This window comes from Pieris brassicae, chromosome 2 (genome assembly GCF_905147105.1).
Source record: "Pieris brassicae chromosome 2, ilPieBrab1.1, whole genome shotgun sequence".
In the NCBI taxonomy this organism is placed as follows: domain Eukaryota; kingdom Metazoa; phylum Arthropoda; class Insecta; order Lepidoptera; family Pieridae; genus Pieris; species Pieris brassicae.
Window position 1 is genome coordinate 21,991,203 of NC_059666.1, and position 19,027 is coordinate 22,010,229.

A 19,027-nucleotide genomic window follows, 5' to 3' on the forward strand; every position below is an offset into this window, starting at 1 on the left:
TATCTTTTTTTATTCCATTGAAACACAAATATGATCATCATTATCTAAATACTTAGAGAACTTACATTATTGTAGAGCATTGATGTGCACAAATGCTACAACACTGGAAGCAATAAGCCCCTTACAATATTCAACCAATGCTTGGATTAATATATATTTACAATAGTATTTAAATTTGTCATGGTTACGTCCAAGTAATAGCGTAATTTCATAATAATTTTGTGCTCTACTACACTAAATTAAAATCTACATAAGGAACATAATGTCAAATCCTAATTTATAACAGATCTAAAAAAGGTTAAAACATAAATGGTCTCTGAATTGTAAAACATGTTTACATAAATATTTATATAATATAATTAACTATCGTAATGTCATAAATATTCATGAGTACCACACACCATAGTGCACTATATTGTCAGAAGCCTCCTATTTTATAGAAATAAATTATTTGTGTAACAGGCTCTTTGGGCTTGAGTATCTTATCAAGGCATACAACTATCTATTCTATCTATAATCTATTCATGCTATTGAAGTATCCAATTACTAAAAATTTGGCAAATTTTGGCTAAAATAATATTTCCAAAGAAAAAAAAACCCTTCGGGTTTTAGATTTCAACAAGCAAAGTGAAATAGAAACTTTTGAGATTAGTTTTCTCATAACCAAAACCCTTATTGCACTAAGTATTTGCATTTAATGCTTATATTATTGGTAACTTTCTAATTGCACAACAAATTATAATTAAAACATGCTTCGCTTTGATCTTTATTTAAAAGCATAGATGATAAATAATTTAAATTATACTGATTTTTAGTTCTTTGAATGTGTTTATTGAGTTTTCCTTTTACTAGATTTTTTTGCGCGAGGTATTGTAGCAGAGGCCGACAGCACTGCCTGTAAATAAAAAATATTTTTTTTTTAATAAGAAGCCAAGCACATATTTTGTTCTATAAATGTATCAGTCAATTAGTTAGGAACTCAGCAGGCAAACATACTATTTAGAATGTAAACACACATTTTTAATACCAGATTATCTAAATCAGATATTAAAAATTAAAAAGGCAAGCAGTAAAAGGATATTAAATTTTAAACACCACAAATAAATAAACAACAAAACTTACAAAAACCATTAGTGTAGAAGCACTATTTATGTAAAAGCCATAAAAATTAAAATATAAATTATATCTATTTTATTTATCTAAAAATAATAAAATACACAAAAATACAAATAAAAAACCATAAATCCATGCAAGACTCACTAAAAATAAAGTGATTATTCAGTTGTCTCGCAGCTTTATAAAATGGAACCAGGAGGGTTACACATCTGTGCTCTTTGACAATGTGACATTATCATTTAAAGGAATAAATTTATACTCTGGGTGACTTTCAAGTTTAGTTTTGATTAATTTTTGTAATTCGTCACTCTTCTCTTTTATACCTTGTATAATATTTTCTTTGTGCATTTCTTTGGAGCCATTTTCTAATTCTGTCAAACAAATTTCTTTGGAAGTATTGGCGATATCAAAACAACTTTGAAATTCGTAATTTGTTTTTAAGGAAGATTGTTCACTATCATTGGGTGCTGATATTGATAAATCAGATTTTGATTTCTCATCACCTTTAGCCCAAAAAGCGAGTTTACTTGGAAATTGTAACAGTTTACCAAAACCCAGATTACTTCCACTTCCTCGTGCGGGAGATTTTGATTTAGATCGTCGATCCGAGTCTACGTTCAGACTATCATTTAAAATAAGTTTGGAATCTAAAATTTCGGTGCTCTCAAAGTTTTGCACTTCATTAATTTCAAAATTATCTATATCAGTATTTGACAGTTCTGCTTTTTCGTTTTCTTTCGGTGGCAGAGGAGCTTTGCTTTTGCCATATTTTCCCTTTGAAAGTTTTTTCACGGATTTTGGTGTCGGCTCCGGTGTGCCAAAGGAAGCTTCATCGTCACTGTCAACGGAGTCATCACTAACCGATCTACTTTCTGTATCAATAAACTCTTCTTGAATAGCTTCATTCATAAGTTTTTCATTTGGCAGTGTATCGTCAGATTCGTTGACATTCATATCATCTGTAAATGTGCATTGTTTATCAATCAGACTTTTATCTTCTTTGCTATCTTTATCCATATCTGTTTCTTCTGTTTTTTCAAATTTCACTTCATTTTTATTAGAATCAGTTTCGACTTGGTCCCTTTCAGTTCTAGCATTATTTGTCTCGTTGTTAGAGCCCAAAGGATAATTGCCTAAAACTTGAATGATTTTAACTTGATCACCAACGTATTGGTAAATAAACGGCGGCACAGTGTGGGAGAGATATAAAGGAGAGGATAATGATTCGAGAGGGGGCATCGTGTTATCAAAATCATCCTCCAAAAGCTCCTCGACGATAACTTCTTTATCCTTTAAATAGAAAGTGCTAAGTCCAAATCAAAAAGAATAATTCATAAATATACTAATAAATGCAGTATCAGACTTAAGCAATGCCTATAAACATGCAATAGACGTGGATAATGGTGCTAATTCATTTCGTACAAACGAAAATAAAACAGGCGTTAGACAGAAAAAAAATGTAATTTTAGACATCTAAAGATTAATTGAATAGATTTTCTATTTCAGCATGTCAAATTAAATGAAAACAACAGTGAATCGGAAAATTAAGATTTATCATATTCTATAGTTATTGCTTTGTACACAACATTAGAATTACCACCATTACATTTAAATATAAATAAGTTTCCGATTGTAATTTTTCAAGCCAATAAACACATTTTACATATATTTCGTTCTATAACCAACTCTATACGAGCACCATTCCTACCCTGCTTATCACCGAACCCTTTCATCTTAGATCATGATTACATCTCCAAGAACAATACAAATACTAAAGATTAAACAGCTTTATATTTTCCCAATTGGGATATTAGACCGTATAAGAACGTTATGCGTACAAATTATTTGTCGATTATATAAAAAAAGAGATTAAATGTGTTAATATATTGAATATTTTAAATAATTTTTTTTAAAAATTATTCAATATTTTTGACATATGAAATTGAATTTTCCACATTGAATCTCATCAGAATTAATTCAGCAGACCTCAGCGGCCTGCGGTCGTTTGATCGTCGTGACCGTAGTGCGGGTAGTTCTAGCTCGCGACCTCGCAGACGCGCCCACACTCGCCGTACGCGTTAGGGACGTCGAATTGTCTGCGCTCGAGTAGCCCGAGCTTATGTCCTCTGTAGACTTTATATGGCTGGAAAGGAAGATTTACAGCTTATAACTAAATATAAACAACATTATACGCTAATAAAAATGTGCATAATGTGGGTAACACCTCTTTTCCACCGTATCGGTGATTTTACCGCTTTTTTCTGTAATGATACGGGCGCGGTGGGTGGAGTCTGCAGTCAGTAGCAACGCGAGCAGCGCAAAATTTTAACCAAGGAAGCTGTGCCCACAAATACGAATTGCTAATTTCAATATAAGACTTCGAGAAGTTTCTTTTTCTATCAGGTACGAAGGCAGTGAGCCTTCCTATACTATAACCTATTAAGTACTTCATAATTAGATTTATACCAATAAACAAATTAAATTATTTTAGAAACCTATGCATATCCAATAAATGTTAATTTGCACTTTGTTTAATAAGACTTCATCGACTGTCTCAGTCCAATTTTACTCACAAGTAGTCAGCCGTCTCTTTTCATCACAGAGTAAACATTATTCGACTGATAGAGACAGATTTGCTTTGGTTAAAAAAGTGTAATGAGACTATTTTAATATGAATTAAAGAGTAAATGCATTGAAGAATTGTTGTGTAGTAATTGAGAGTTAAATCTGTAAAAATCAGAACTCCCGAAAACAAAATATACGTTTGAATAATTTTTTCGTATCTGAAATCTTTAATATTTCAAAATTGACAGTTTTTAGTCTTCTTTTTTAGGCGTTGTAACTGATAATAGTCTGTGCAAAAAAAACTATTTATATATTTTTCTGTGTAATATTTTTTACATTGTTCTATAACTATATAGACGATCCTCTTTATCCATAAAAACTAAATACTAATTGCACTGATACATATAGAGACACCTGGAAAGGGTTGGAAAAGGCCTTTACCCAAGAGGGGCCCGGAGAAGTAAATACAAACAACCTTGGAAATGGAAATTAATACACAAATAAAAAAGGCTTTTTTGCAAATTATTTGCACTTTTAACTAAGTTCAACTTATGTCCAATTTTCTTACCTATAAAGAGTCTCTATATTAAAAATATTATCAAATTGAAGGAAATTTCAATGATCGCCGTAAGTTAGGTGTCTTTGAACACCGGATTATTGTTCGTAATACATAGTTTTAGTTTCGTAAATTTTGAGGGTATTCCGAAATATTTTAAATCGGCCGATCGTCATATTTTTCGATTCACTGCTTTTTTTCACTCGAATCGTTTTGTTTGGCTATTGCATTTGTTAGTAGTAACTATTGTAAGGCAAGGTATCACAATGTTATTAAGTCTAACCTCTCTTATTGTTCTCAAACCAATATAATTTCTCCATACAACTGACAATTGTATGCTTTCTTGTTAAGGATATATCGAAACGAGGTTTGTACTCAGGACTTATGTTTTTGTATGAAATTGTGTATCGACGGTCACCGAACCGTACACATATAAATATCTGAGCTTGCTGAGTTATGGAACGATGTCGGTACTTAGAACTTGTGTGTCAAGTGTGTGAATTGAGTTCATAAAATACAGAGCCAAGTGGAATATACAAAATAATAGCCACCTGAAGTCTGGCTCTTCAAGTCTGGGTCGAGGTCTGACATCAACGTCAACTTCGGGGAAGTAAAGCGGCTGACGGCTGTTCGACTCCGATGCACTGCGTCGAGCCGCATAAGCGCTGGAAAATAACGTATTTTCAGCAGCGTAATCTTAATATATTATATAAATCTCCTGTCACGATGTTTGTGCGCGATGGACTCCTAAACTACTTAACCGATTTTAAATTAAATTGGCACACCGTGAGCAGTCTGGTCCAACTTAAGAGATAGGATAGCTTAGATCTTTAATTATAGTCACAATTTTATTTTATTGCAAATTATTTGTTATTTAACTCCAAAATATTCTAACAGATGTCGACACTTTTCGACTGGATCGAGTAAGTAATCAATAGATGGCACTGCTATTGTAATCAGACAAACGTGTCATATAAGCTACAATTCAATATCATGATTACCACGTGTTATTGAGGCTAAAGTATAAATTAAATTTATTTTGTATTAAACGAAATACCGTGAAATTCAATTATTTCTACTTTTTTTAAATTTTTGGTGTTAGCATAGCCAACCATGTGTTAATTAGACCCAAGTGTAAATCGAATTCAAATCGTAGTGACGATAATACAGTGAAATTATTGTTTCGTGTCACGGTATTATGGCTAACTAAAACTACATTAAGGAGATACGAAGTTCCCGGAGGCAGCTAGTGTTTTATATTTGTCTATGTATAGTCCATACTTGACAAAAGTTTTTTTAATATGTATTTTTTTTGACTAGTTCCCCATCGATATTATCGTCCGAGGTATTTAGTAACTATTTATTTACGTATCACAAGCGAAATAGCAATTGTAACTAGTAGTATGTGTAATGTTGTGTTATAAATAAATAAAACAGCAAGCCAGCTTTTAAGGGTAACGTTTGACAGTTAGTTCACTAACTATAAAATACATTTTCAACCTACTAAATCATCTGATTTTAATCACAACAAATGAAAAAACACTTACAAAAACGAACGGAGAGCATCATTCCTCCGATCTGAGCAAACCATCGAGGCAAATGAGAAGAAAGCGACACAAACTTTACCTTTTGACAGCGCGCCTGATAAGCCTAGGTTCCGTCAACACATCGTCGACCTCATCAGCGGCGTGCTCCTCACGAGGCTCACATTCAGTCAAATCTGATAGACTGTAACTCTTGCGCAGCTGTTGAACTAAACCACCGCCTCCCTAGAAACAGTTTTCGCTAATTTAAAAAGGAAAAAAATTGCAATTAATTAAATCTTTTTAAATATTTTACTCAAGGACAGTCAGACAACATATGTGGTCAATTTATTTTTCTTCCAGGTCAAAAGCACTGAATAAATGTATGTAATGTAGTTCATCAGGGCTACCTCAATCCTAAATAAGCCTTAAGCACAAGATTTACAGCAATTATAAATCGTATTTAAGTATCGCATTTGTCATAATGGCCGCGATAGTTCGAGATAGATTTCCATTAAAAACTGTTAAGTGCCGTACAAACTTGAGTCAGTCTTTTGTACAACGTTATAACAATTCACGAAAAATAAAAGTTATAATAGAACATTTTTATACTGCTCACAGCATATAAGCTCAAATATCTTGACTCTAATAAAAATCAAGCAAGATTGACATAGAGACACTTCGTTGTAGTACTCTGAAATTGTATTTCTCTAATATTAAAAACAACAAATAAGCAAAATATTGGTCCATTTACACAGGCTGAAATAAAAAAATAACAAAACATACTCACATTGTGTTACACAAGCGTCGTGTGGGAAGCGCATGCGTTTAACTACTCGTGATACAGTTACTATTTAGTTGTTTTGAGTATTCCATTGTGAGGTTAATGATATTGGACCCGATCTAGCATTAAATTTGAGTCCACCAAAAATTATGTTACTATATTAGAAAAAAAAATTGTTTTAAAACCTTTATTCAATTACCGTGATAATCGCATGGTTAAATTGAGCGAGGAGTGTGCTGTTTCAATGTGTGAGTGACAAAAAAAACAAAAAAAATGTGTGTGTGTGTCAGCTACGACGCACGATTGGAGTTTACTCCTTACGAACGATAATTATGATATATATCGAATAGAAAAAAAGGGTAAATGAACGCATCTGCTAAAATGATAAGAGAAACAAACATATATCTGTAATTATTCGGATTATTTATATTACTTCAATAAAGCGTATTACATAAAGTATGCTACAAAGCAATATAAATAATAATAATTGTGTTCAATTTATACAAATCCAATTTTAGAGAGAGAATGAGTTCAATCCTACAGATATATATGTTTGTCTCTTTCTACGTAACGCCTCAACTTTTCGTGTTACACTTGATTTTACTCCTCATAAAATTTCCGTACCGGGCCTTATAACTCAAATCGTTTCTTAAGGAGTAAACTCCAAAATTTTGACAATCTGTATTTTCTTGTCTGTGGTATTATAGCGCCAAAAATACTTCATAATAAAATCCAAGTCGGATTAACTATCGTTTATTTAAGAGTATAAAAACAATAACACTAATTCAGTCATACATTACAAACTACGAACACAAAATACACACGCTGACATGCGAAAATGCCAAAGACAGTTAAATATATCGGGGACTGAAGTTAACTGACACGTGTCAAACAAAATGTCAAGTGTCAAAGTCACACAGGTCACCTGTGCAGAGCATATTGAAATTTGCTTAATATTCGCGTAATATTAAAATAACTTTACTACTACTAGAATATTTGACGTTAAAACGCATAACATTTTATTTGACTAAAGATTTCAGTAGTGAACTTTTAATTATTGCCTATATTTAATTCTCTTTGGAAAACTAAAAAACGTACGCAAGCCATTTTATCTGTTTGAGAATGCATTAACGAGGAATTATGCGTTAAAATGTACTGAATGAGATCACTCAACAAAATGAAAACAAAACTAAAGCTTATAGTTTTTATATAGGAATTCAATGTGGCTCGCTTGAAATACCCGATATGTACGTAACAAATTGCACCCATAACTAACTTTAACGCGACAACACTTCATAGTAATCAATGCCATTCGCATAAACAATTGGTTTTCAATCGCTTATTTTGACAATTGACATGAACGAGTGGGAAACGAAGATTGACAGCCATAGTGAAGAGAAGTATTTCTAGTTTATACCCTGTATTAAGATAATTGAAAAAGTTTTTATGTGAATAAATATTTAAAGTTAAACAATAAAACCGACTCGAGATGCCGAAATTAAAATAAATTATTAAAATTCATTTTTGGAAATCTTGGTTATATATGAATTTATGCCCGAATACATAAGTCTACAAAGTAAACAGCTGTTCGAAGGATACAAAATACGTTTAGAGCATAGCATTTTTCAAGCAGTGATTGTTGTTTTTCCGGAGGGATTGTTGTTTTTAGGGAGCCAATGTAAGGTAAACACAAGCCACGAGCCACGCCACTAAAAATCCTATCAAATTTATAATTTGTCAGCCGAAGTTTATTATCATTGACAGCCGAAGTTTATTGTCATTGACAGCCGAAGTTTATTATCATTGACAGCCGAAGTTTATTGTCATTGACAGCCGAAGTTTATTATCATTGACAGCCGAAGTTTATTGTCATTGACAGCCGAAGTTTATTGTCATTGACAGCCGAAGTTTATTGTCATTGACAGCCGAAGTTTATTGTCATTGACAGCCGAAGTTTATTATCATTGACAGCCGAAGTTTATTATCATTGACAGCCGAAGTTTATTGTCATTGACAGCCGAAGTTTATTGTCATTGACAGCCGAAGTTTATTATCATTGACAGCCGAAGTTTATTGTCATTGACAGCCGAAGTTTATTATCATTGACAGCCGAAGTTTATTATCATTGACAGCCGAAGTTTATTATCATTGACAGCCGAAGTTTATTATCATTGACAGCCGAAGTTTATTGTCATTGACAGCCGAAGTTATTATCATTGACAGCCGAAGTTTATTATCACTGACAGCCGAAGTTTATTGTCATTGACAGCCGAAGTTTATTATCATTGACAGCCGAAGTTTATTGTCATTGACAGCCGAAGTTTATTGTCATTGACAGCCGAAGTTTATTGTCATTGACAGCCGAAGTTTATTATCATTGTCAGCAAAAAAAAATCGACTTAGTTGTTTAAATTTATCTATTTATATCTAATTTACGTTCGGTCATCGCCCAAAACACAACACTTCAATCAACCAATATCTCATCGTTTTGTTTCTCGACGGCGGCTTGACTCCTGGTCCTGCGACCTCTCGATCTACTTCTCGCTTTCTTCTCCTTTTCCTTTGTGGGTTTGCGTTTACGTACGACAATACCGCGGCTCCTGGCCGAGGAATTATCTGGTTCATAATCTGGATCGTTCAATTCCTCCATTTCATTATCGTTTAACTCTACGATTTCAACCACTCCTGGTGTGCTGTCGTCGCCGCGTTGATACTCCACGTTCTCATATGGGTATCCGTCTATGGCGTCCCGAGATACCGGTTCAGCATTCGGCAGATTCAAGTTCTAAACAGGGTTCAATGGGATACGGTGGGTGGGAGGAAATTAAAAAAGCGTGTTAATAAATGTATAGGAAGCGGTGAATCGTGATCGGCATGCCCAGTGACGCGCGACGTGGACATTTGTGGTCAATAGCAGTTCAGCGTAATTAAGGATAATCGGACTGTACGGGCCTCTAGAAGATTTATTCCATGAAGGAAAAAGATGGGCTACATACAGCAATTACAAATAGCGAGGGGTCGTTCATTGATCACGTGATTTTTCCACGTAGTAACTATTCCACTAAACTTTAATATTAAGGTTATCATATATTGATTTTTAGTAATTTTAATCAGGTCTAAAACAGTTAATTTTGCCCAGTAATCTGTTCAGAAATAAACATGGAAATTGGTGATATTTTCCTACGTCTCTCATGAACAATGGACGACCCCAAATTGCAATCACGACTGGCATCTAATATAAATGATCTAACACATGTAAATAAAAATCATATTTATTTTACGATTAAAACATATAGAGCTGAGATCTAACAAAAATATATCCACAAACAACGAAACTAAACATGCCGCAATCACATCAAAAAATAAAAAAAATATTATCAAAGTGAACAATTTGGAATTGTTATACCACATTCCTCGCATAATAAAAACTGGTATTTCTAAAATTTGGTTACAAGACTCCAATAGGGATCAATTATTTACTTTCAAATAAAGTCTACGTTATCAAATCAAAGATAATTTTAACATTCGTAAAAAGACTAAGATAAGCCGAATATTTATAAATGTAGGTTTATGTAGGATCCAAAATTAGAAAACATATTGTTTATTATATTTAAATAAAAAAACAGCTATAAATTACGTAAATTCAAATTATAATTTAAAAAGATATATATAATGTCCCATCAGACATTTAAAATAAAAAGGTCAAATTACATTGTCTAAAGTTACAAATGGCTTATTGTCAGAATACATCTAAACATTGGTACACGTTATACTGCAAATGATATGTTACTGATAAAAAACTCGACTGTAATCCAAAAATACCAGTTATTATTAATATTAATCAAGCATGCCATCAAAAATGTCAGACTTACCTTTATGGCGGTTTGCATAATAACTGTGGTGGCATAGTTGACGCCTTTGGTGCCGAGATTTAACACTGTGTGGTAACCCTGATCTTTGGCTTTAGCTATGTACTCATCTATCTCCTGGAAAATAACATATAGTTTGTTAGTTGAGTATAGAAATCTACGTACGCGTACGCGTACATACGCATAGGTATACGCGTACGCAGAGCTGTATTGGCCTAGTGGCTCCAGATGATCGGAATTATCACCGGCTGTTAATCAATGGAATTTCTATATGCCAAACGTTCGCTCGAACGACCCAAAAGAGTCAACAGCGCGTGTCAGGCACAGAAGGCTGATCTGCTACTTATCTATTAGATCGCCAAATGATCATCAAACATATTTATAAATCTGAGTATTTTATACGCGCACACATTCCTATTACCTCTAAGACGTACCTCTTAACGTAAACGCCTTTAATATAAAGGTATTAACGCCAGGAATGAAGATGCTGATTTGTGAACTATAATGTACTAACTGCCCCCGCGAACTTCGTTTCTCCTTAATGTGGTTTTAGTTAGCCTTAATACCGTGACACGAAACAATAATTTCACTGTATTATCGTCACTACGATTTGAATTTGATTTACACTTCGGTCTAAGTAACACATGGTTGGCTATGCTAACACCAAAAATTTATAAAGGTAGAAATAATTGAATTTCACGGTTTTTCGTTTACTACAAAATAAATTTAATTTATACTTTAGCCTAACACGTGGTAATCATGATATTCAATTGTAGGTTATATGACACGTTTGTCGGATTACCATAGCAGTGCCATCTATTGATTACTTACTCAACCCAGTCGAAAAGTATCGACATCTGTTAGAATATTTTGGAGTTAACTGTCAATTAATTATAGACAAATAATTTGCAATAAAGTAAAATTGCGACTATAATTAAAGATCTAAGCTATCCTATCTCTTAAGTTGGACCAGACTGCTCACGGTGTGCCAATTTAATTTAAAATCGGTTAAGTAGTTTAGGAGTCCATCGCGGACAATTAATAATTAATAATAATAATGTATTAAAAAAAATATTTGAGTTAATAAAAAATATACATTTTATAACTAGCGACGTGCATGAATATCGATAGTGTTACGCTATACTGATTTTTCATCTTGACACATTTTTATTCAGATCAGTGTAGCGGTTTATGCCTGTATGAAAAATATGGGAAAAAATATATAGATGGAGCAACAAGACCAAAAGAAAAATTGTACCCAAATACGACAAAAGTAAGAAATAACCAAGGTTTCAAACCATATTTAATAACATGAATCATTCCAAAAACCTTCTAAAGGTCAAGTTCAGTTAGCTAACGAAATTCAACACTCGAAGCGATGTATCTATCAACTCACCCAAATATTTGCAACAGGAAAAAAATTAATTGACAATTGACACGTAACATTCAGTTTATGAGTTGTTAATAAATGTTCAAAAAGGTTGCTCTTTGAATTTTTTCTATGTCCTAGAGTCTAGGACCTATACTATGTCTATGATTTCCAACGTGTCGCTCACGCCCCACAGGGGTGCTATACGAAAATTTGTTGAAATTATTTGGAATTTAAATTGCAGTTTCCATTGTGTTTTTAAAAACCACTTTCTTTCGTTAACAATTAAATTTTGCTATATTAAAAATTATGTTAGATTTTTGTTAGTTGGGCGTAAGAATTTTAGAAAGGTTACGGTGGAAATGGCACAATAGAGGTTCAATCACTGTTCTAGACGCTGTAAGACTATGTTAAAGGAAGTTACGGTAAACTTCCTATATTGACTACCTACTTAACTAAAAACCGACATGGTATCGAGAATTTTTGAAATTTTTAAAATGCTTACAGATAATTTTTCGTAATATTTACGACCATTACATTATACTCTACACCTCGCCAACGTACCTGTTCACGTCGGCATAACGCCGGATGCACAAACTTCCGGTAGAGTATGGAAGAACCTTTGGTGGCTGGCGACAGCAGCCATAGGACTAGAACGATCTTCACCTCGTAATAGAACGGAAACCAGGAGAGGAAGACATCCGTGAACGTCTCTGTGCACGTGAACAGTGCGAATACTATCCAATACATCATCCATTTTACCTGGAATGTCAGGTTAACAATTAAAAATTAGTCATCAAAAAACGTTCAAATAATACAGAGAGATTTCATTGATTTCTGTCATAGAAAAATCCTTTTGTCTAATAAATTCTAGATCACAAACATCAATGAATGTGTGTGTATTTACGTGTATTTTTTTATTAAAACGCTACCGTGTTCTGAACAATTTCCGCGTTAAGTTTATAAATAAATGTTATTGTATGTTACACGCGAGCTCAGCTACCTAAATCTTACCGAGCCGCTGATCTACTTATTAGCTGAAATAACAACTAAATGAAAAACTAGAGATGGCCGAGAACTGAAGCGTTTCGGACCAATTACGGTGTATACAAGGCTAGGTGGAGTTTTGTAAGCGTTTACACTAAAGCTGCCCTTCTAATACGGAGACAAAATAATGTTACAAATAATAACTTTCCTTTTGGAACTGTTTAAATATAAATTATCTTTGGACTTGATGTAATAAACTAAAACACACACGACTGAACCGACTGAAGTATTAAGTTAAAAATTTATGGGCACGATAAAAATAGACATTCTAAGCTTATTGAAATAGATATACAGTTGCTATAAGAAATTTGTACTCACGTATTCTTTTAGGTTCTTCGTTCGTACAGCTTTATATGAGGCGTATGCCGGGTAGAGGGTGCCAAATACCAATCTGCAAAAGGGATATATCAGCAAATAAGACAGCATCTTCGGAGCCAAGAGACCGGTCACAATGGACAGTAGACCAAAGTTTGCGAACGTAACGCTAGGAATGCATCTCCCAAATGCTACTCCAATGTTGCTGAAGAGCCTTTTCAGCACTTGGCCTCTCGACAGCGCGAGAGGCAAGTCATAGTATTCATAGGCTTCAGAATCGCCTTCGTATTTAACGAGTGATTTTTCAAAGGCGTTTCTAGCAACGACACGAGCGTATCGAGCCTCTAGTTGGGTGACAATGTGGCGGACACTCGTCACGCCGAGACTCAGCGACAAGCCAGGGTTGTCGTCACGGTAACGCGCTCTTTTCGTTTCCATGGATACGCATACGAATGATTACTTTCAGACTGTCCGAGTGCGAGCTTAGTTCATATTGTGCCGTTGTGCACCGACCGAGCAATTTATCACGACTGGGATGGAAATCATTCGAAGAATTGCGTGTTTATAGATCAATATTTAGGTCATTACATTTCATTTAAACCAATGTTAATACACTTGAGTTAATTGTTATTAGAAAGGAACGTGACTAAGCAGTCGTGGGTGACCGCGATGGGCGCAAGGATGTCTTATGAATAATGGATTTTAGCCTCAAAAAGTAATTTCAAAGCATTATTCGTACACCTACATGTATATTGTGTAGTTATTATTGTACTATTAATAGAGAATACCGATTCAACCAAGACGAAGGTGCTTAGTTACAAAGTATATGTTTAGGTATCCAGTTTTAGAGAGTAACGTAGGAGACTGCAAGTAGCAAATCAAAGTTCCAATACTCTTGATATTTTCATTGTTTGCAATGCACTGTTTAGCACAATGTAATAATAACAAAACATTCGTAAACACGAGTCACTACAGCAAATATGATTAATAAAGAACCGGACAGACATTTCATGCAACTCTGGGCTTCGGTTTAAATTGCTCTCAACTGTTTGATTGATCTTTCCATTATCAAGGTGAAGTAACTCGCAACTTACATCACAAAGACCTCTAATAAATAATAGACAAAGACGACATCTTTGATTTTACTGTCCATATCTGCCATATAAATTCCTGTTAATTTGATTTTTCTGCATTTGTTTGTTAAGAACGAACGATTGAGTAACCAGCCCTAACCATACGCTGACCCCTCGCATAGAAGTGTTTTTTTAAAAATAAAAGATGCAATTGTAGAGATGCACGATCGTGTAACTTTATAAATAGACAAACACATATGTGCCAGTCATTTCAAACAATGCATATACTTGCCAGTTAGTATACTTTGTTCGTATACTACACGTCTTAACGATATTGATTTTAAAACAGTAATTATATGCCCTTCAAGATTTATCAGTCGCAATTAGCCTAGCTTGTTCTTGTATCAAGAAAATACACGAGTTTGCATATACCATTTTGATATTAAAGACATTGCTGACACATAAGCCTAGAAACCCATCCTATGGATACGCAAATCGCTAGTTATACAATAACCAAAAATACAATCTTGCTCATCACATTTGCCCCATTTACGATAAGCTTCCTTAACATCCACGTTCCAATACTAAAATAGTCATTGTTACTTCTGGAACGGATAATAGTTTTAGTTACGGTTCAAAAACCTCTGTTCCGGTAGGCGATGCACACGAAATGAGTGAACGAAATTTTATTACTACATGACTACTGGTACCTTAAGTAACCTAATTAATGCTAGGCTCTCTACGAACCAAATAAGGCAACATATCGTGATACATGCGTCGAATTCAAATCTGTGTCATATTATACGTGATATGGAATGTCTGTCTACGCACAATGCTAATTTTACGATATGATTGCGTGAAAGAGTCATAATGTTTTTTTGCAGAAGTAGTTGGTATATTCACAACTGTGCGGCGGGAACCAACACCGAGCTGCTTGGAGTGTGGCGCAGATGATGACACTGCACAGCATACGTTGGAGGATTGTCCGCAGTGGTCTCAGCTGCGTGACAATCTTTGTTTTGTGGTGGGGAGTAACCTTTCTTTGCCTTGTGTTGTGGAAAAAATGGTCGGCAGTGACGAGGTTTGGAATGCAGTGGTATCCTTCTGTGAGCATGTTATGCTACAGAAGGATACCAGAGACAGCAGAACGAGAGAGGGAGCCCTTTAGGACGAATCATACGGGTATAAGACGGGGAGAAAATAGGAGAAGATATGCCCGTCTCCTACCTCCTATGTAGTGTGTACTGCACCGGAGGTTTGTAAGGGTATCATGCCGTTGAGGTCCCGGTAGAATGCGACAGCGACCCCGGAGCCTCGGTAACGCGGCTTTGTAGGAACTACCCGAGGTGGTTTTAGTGGGTATTGTTCACCCAGTCTCTGAATAGCAGAGATTTTGGCATGGGTCGAGTCCCACATACCCCTGCAACCTTTGAGGGCAAATGCGCAAATGGATTTCCACCTCGGATATCAAAAAAAAAAGGTATATTCACAACTATCAAAACAAAGTCTGAATATGAAAACGCAAATGTAATTTAATTATTTACACTTCCTTACGTTTATAGAAGAATAAATAGCACAATACATGAGAATTATAAGAAAAGCATCGAGCGGCCTTATCGCTAACAAGCGACCTCTTCCAGGCAACCCTAGTAAGGAAAATAGTTAAAAAAAAGGGAAGAAATATGATGGACACTACTAATCCGCCCCTTCATAGCTACCAAAAGTTTTTGTATGTGAGGAAATATTCTAGTACAAAAAAAATTTATTAAGAGCTACTTGGACAATTGTTTCTGTGCGAAATAGAATAAAACTGTAAGTAGTACTATTTGTAACACTATGACGAAAAGTTGTTTTTTTTTTGGATATTGATGAATATGACTGATTTTTTTTTAATTTTGTGTAAAATCAATTAAACAATAATCTCTTGGAAATACACTGAAACACCTCAACTAGTATCCATAAGACCAAAACTCAAATATAAATTACTATTCGTAAGAAAATCAATAAGCGAATTCAGCGTTTCCTACCAGGAGTCAGTCAAGCGTTCGACAATCTATTACAATTTCAAATGAGTTCATGTTGAAATCCAGCGTTGATGTGGTAACAGACTTATAAAGTTAATTAGGCGTTTTAATACTTCCCAGAATCCTTAACGGTAGTAATATAATAAATAAATTGTAGATAAATAAATTTCGAACTTTGCAATATTTTAAAACGTCCTGGTGAATGTTAGTTGTGTATGCCTTTTAAAGTATGTATATCAATTTCATTTGTAACACTGATGATATGGTGAATTTCTTTAAGTGCAGGATGTAACTAATATAATCAATTGTATTAATTAACGACACAAGATGAGTATGAAGCTGAGTAGATGACAAAATAAAACAGATTTAATCTCTATACTTTACTATCAAATATAAATAACAGCAACTGTTAGATCTTCATAATAAATCGTAATGCGTATAAGAGGTTTGGGTTGTGATGACATTGTGAATAATTTGGTAAATATGTATAAGTCAAGTAACTAGGTTAGGCCACAACGAGGTTGCGCCTAATAAGGCAAGACCGGCCTGAATAAGAACATAATATTTCTCAGTCAAGGTGTACGACCTCCGGACAACGCGAATAAGACCACACTCGGAACAGATAAGCAGAAAGACCGATTGACAAAATGAATCACACTACAGTTAGATGTCAACGCACTTCACTTGGATTGCAGTATAAGCAAGCGATCGTCACAGACTAAAGCTTGCACAGCACACCAGCACCGTTGGGCCGCTCCGAAAATAGCACCCGGCAGTGCACTGGGCCACCAAGATGACGAATTCCGAACCACCGTTCGACTAACGTTCCTTTGTTTCTTTCAAATGACACAGTTACAAAGATTTAACAAAAAAACATCGAATTTTAAATCGCCGACAGTACTTTATCTAGCTGATGACTGACTGAATAAAAGTGAAAAGATGGGTGCTGCCAATTTTAGGGATAGTTGTTCTGTTTTAAGAAAAGTTGGACTTATGCCAGCTGCAGTTAAAGTTCTAGTTTTGATAAATTGTCTACTAAAACATTTGTGCGACATAAATACTACAATTATTTTATGTAGACGATTACATATTAAGCCAATAAATGTTGAATATTACTAATTCTAATGTAGTTTGTTAATATCCTACCCTATATGTAGTCCTTTAAGTTTCTATAATATTTCCAAAAAACTTTCTGATTAATTTACTTGAGTTTTTAATTGTGGTGATAAGATTGATATTGATTGATTGATAAGGTTGTGGTGAACAATTATTTCATACACTTATCAAGACAAAAAAATGGCAACTACAATTTTGATTTATAATGGGCTATGTTCCCCACATTCATATAAAACTATACCAAAGAAAACTATACCAACATTGCATGCTTATTATATGTATCCTATGTCTATCGGCGTATTACGGTTTAATACTGTTTAAAAAAATAACCTTAGACAGACTTAATAAAATTAAACTTTACTTTTTCTGTCTAACTAAACTAACAATGTTTTTAATGAATAAACACTTGTCAATTAATATCTTCCTAGTCAAAATAATACAGTGGGGCAAAAACCCTTAGGTTTTCTAATCAAATTTCTGCAAAATCAGTTTTATTTCATTGATACAGATTAAATACTTTCAAATCCTAGTTCATTCAGAAATATTGGAACCAATGAAGGCTAGATACTTAGTATCTAAAACATAAAATAAATGCATACAGCACAGACCAATAGATAACAGACTCCTAAAGAACAACAGTGGTAGTAAACATCAAGCGGCAAAATGATCTATTTTAATTGTTTAAAAAATATGGTAAATTTAACCGAGCTGTTCTGGAGTTCATTAAAAAACATTTCTACAAATTTTGCAAGAAGTGCATCCTAGCAAGAAAGGATTATTTATTATCAATTAAAATCAGATAATATTGTATAATATTTATATTTAATTTGTAACAACTAAGAAGCAATCTTCATTTTTAGAAATAATAAATATACTAAAGATACATAGAATATATATTTAGTATAATAATTATACATAATCATAATGTCAACATTTACAATTTTTTTGCTAGTAAAACTGAAAATAATCATGAATATTTTGTGTAAGAGTATATATTTTAAAAGTATAACTAAAATTTGTAACAAGTCTTATGGGGATAACCAAATTGAATAAGATAAACGATAATATTATAACAACAAAATTATCTTTTATTTAAGGACAAAGAAAATTTTCAACCAATAGATAATTTAAAATGTTATCGTTTTAATATTAAATAGTAATAATACTTACATAACCAAACGTGAAATTATCGACGATATCATATTAAAATCACGTAAAAAGATTAACAAAAACTGTCACAAAAGAAAACATGACAAAACACGACTGCCCTGTAAAATGTTGTTGGACTAATCCGCCATATTTGAAATCGAAAATGTTTTGATCACGTGACTTAAAAATCGATCACGGAATGACAATTGCGTTCTGAAACGAATAATTTAATAAAAAATAAAATATTTAATTTATCTATCAATTTTATAAAAATAATGTACGACATATTTTTCTGATTTAAATTCATCGTTGAAACTTATTGAAAATCTATCATTATATATATGTATATTATAAAAATTTAAAGCTGTGACATCTCTGTTTTAACACGTGAACAACTACAAATCATCTGTTAGAAATGGAATATACAACAGAAACTGAAAACTCCTAAAGCTAATGCTATGTTGTTCCAGCCAAATACATATATAAAATGGTCGAGTTATACTCCGCTTATTATTATACGT

The 19,027-nt window shown here is 33.6% G+C and overlaps 1 protein-coding gene across 4 annotated transcripts; it reads right to left on the reverse strand.

The window, feature by feature from the left end:
* Position 1: 1 nt before the first annotated feature.
* On the reverse strand, positions 2 to 18,654 carry LOC123720884 (receptor expression-enhancing protein 1). 4 transcript variants are annotated; one of them, XR_006756107.1, is made up of 9 exons: positions 18,528 to 18,654; positions 13,148 to 13,220; positions 12,347 to 12,544; positions 10,417 to 10,530; positions 5,864 to 6,006; positions 4,789 to 4,902; positions 3,103 to 3,259; positions 1,261 to 2,406; positions 2 to 895 (listed from the first exon to the last, which is right to left on the reverse strand). XR_006756107.1 is itself a non-coding variant. In XM_045677710.1 (8 exons), the coding sequence occupies exons 1-8, from the start codon at positions 18,557 to 18,559 to the stop codon at positions 830 to 832; spliced, it is 897 nt and encodes a 298-aa protein (XP_045533666.1). In that variant the 5' UTR covers positions 18,560 to 18,654; the 3' UTR covers positions 2 to 829. The 4 variants fall into 4 exon arrangements, 2 of the variants coding, with proteins under 2 accessions (XP_045533666.1, XP_045533668.1); XR_006756108.1 differs by lacking the exon at positions 4,789 to 4,902; XM_045677710.1 differs by lacking the exon at positions 1,261 to 2,406.
* Positions 18,655 to 19,027: the final 373 nt, after the last annotated feature.

What these genes read in the sequence shown, in the direction of transcription:
- LOC123720884 (XM_045677710.1), bottom strand. Translation starts at nt 18,559, where the DNA reads ATGATATCGTCGATAATTTCACGTTTGGTTAT. An exon ending in ATAATTTCACGTTTGGTTAT is followed by an intron (nt 13,221 to 18,527) that starts GTAAGTATTATT and finishes TCCCTTTTGCAG; the next exon opens with ATTGGTATTTGGCACCCTCT. An exon ending in TTATGCAAACCGCCATAAAG is followed by an intron (nt 6,007 to 10,416) that starts GTAAGTCTGACA and finishes AACTGTTTCTAG; the next exon opens with GGAGGCGGTGGTTTAGTTCA.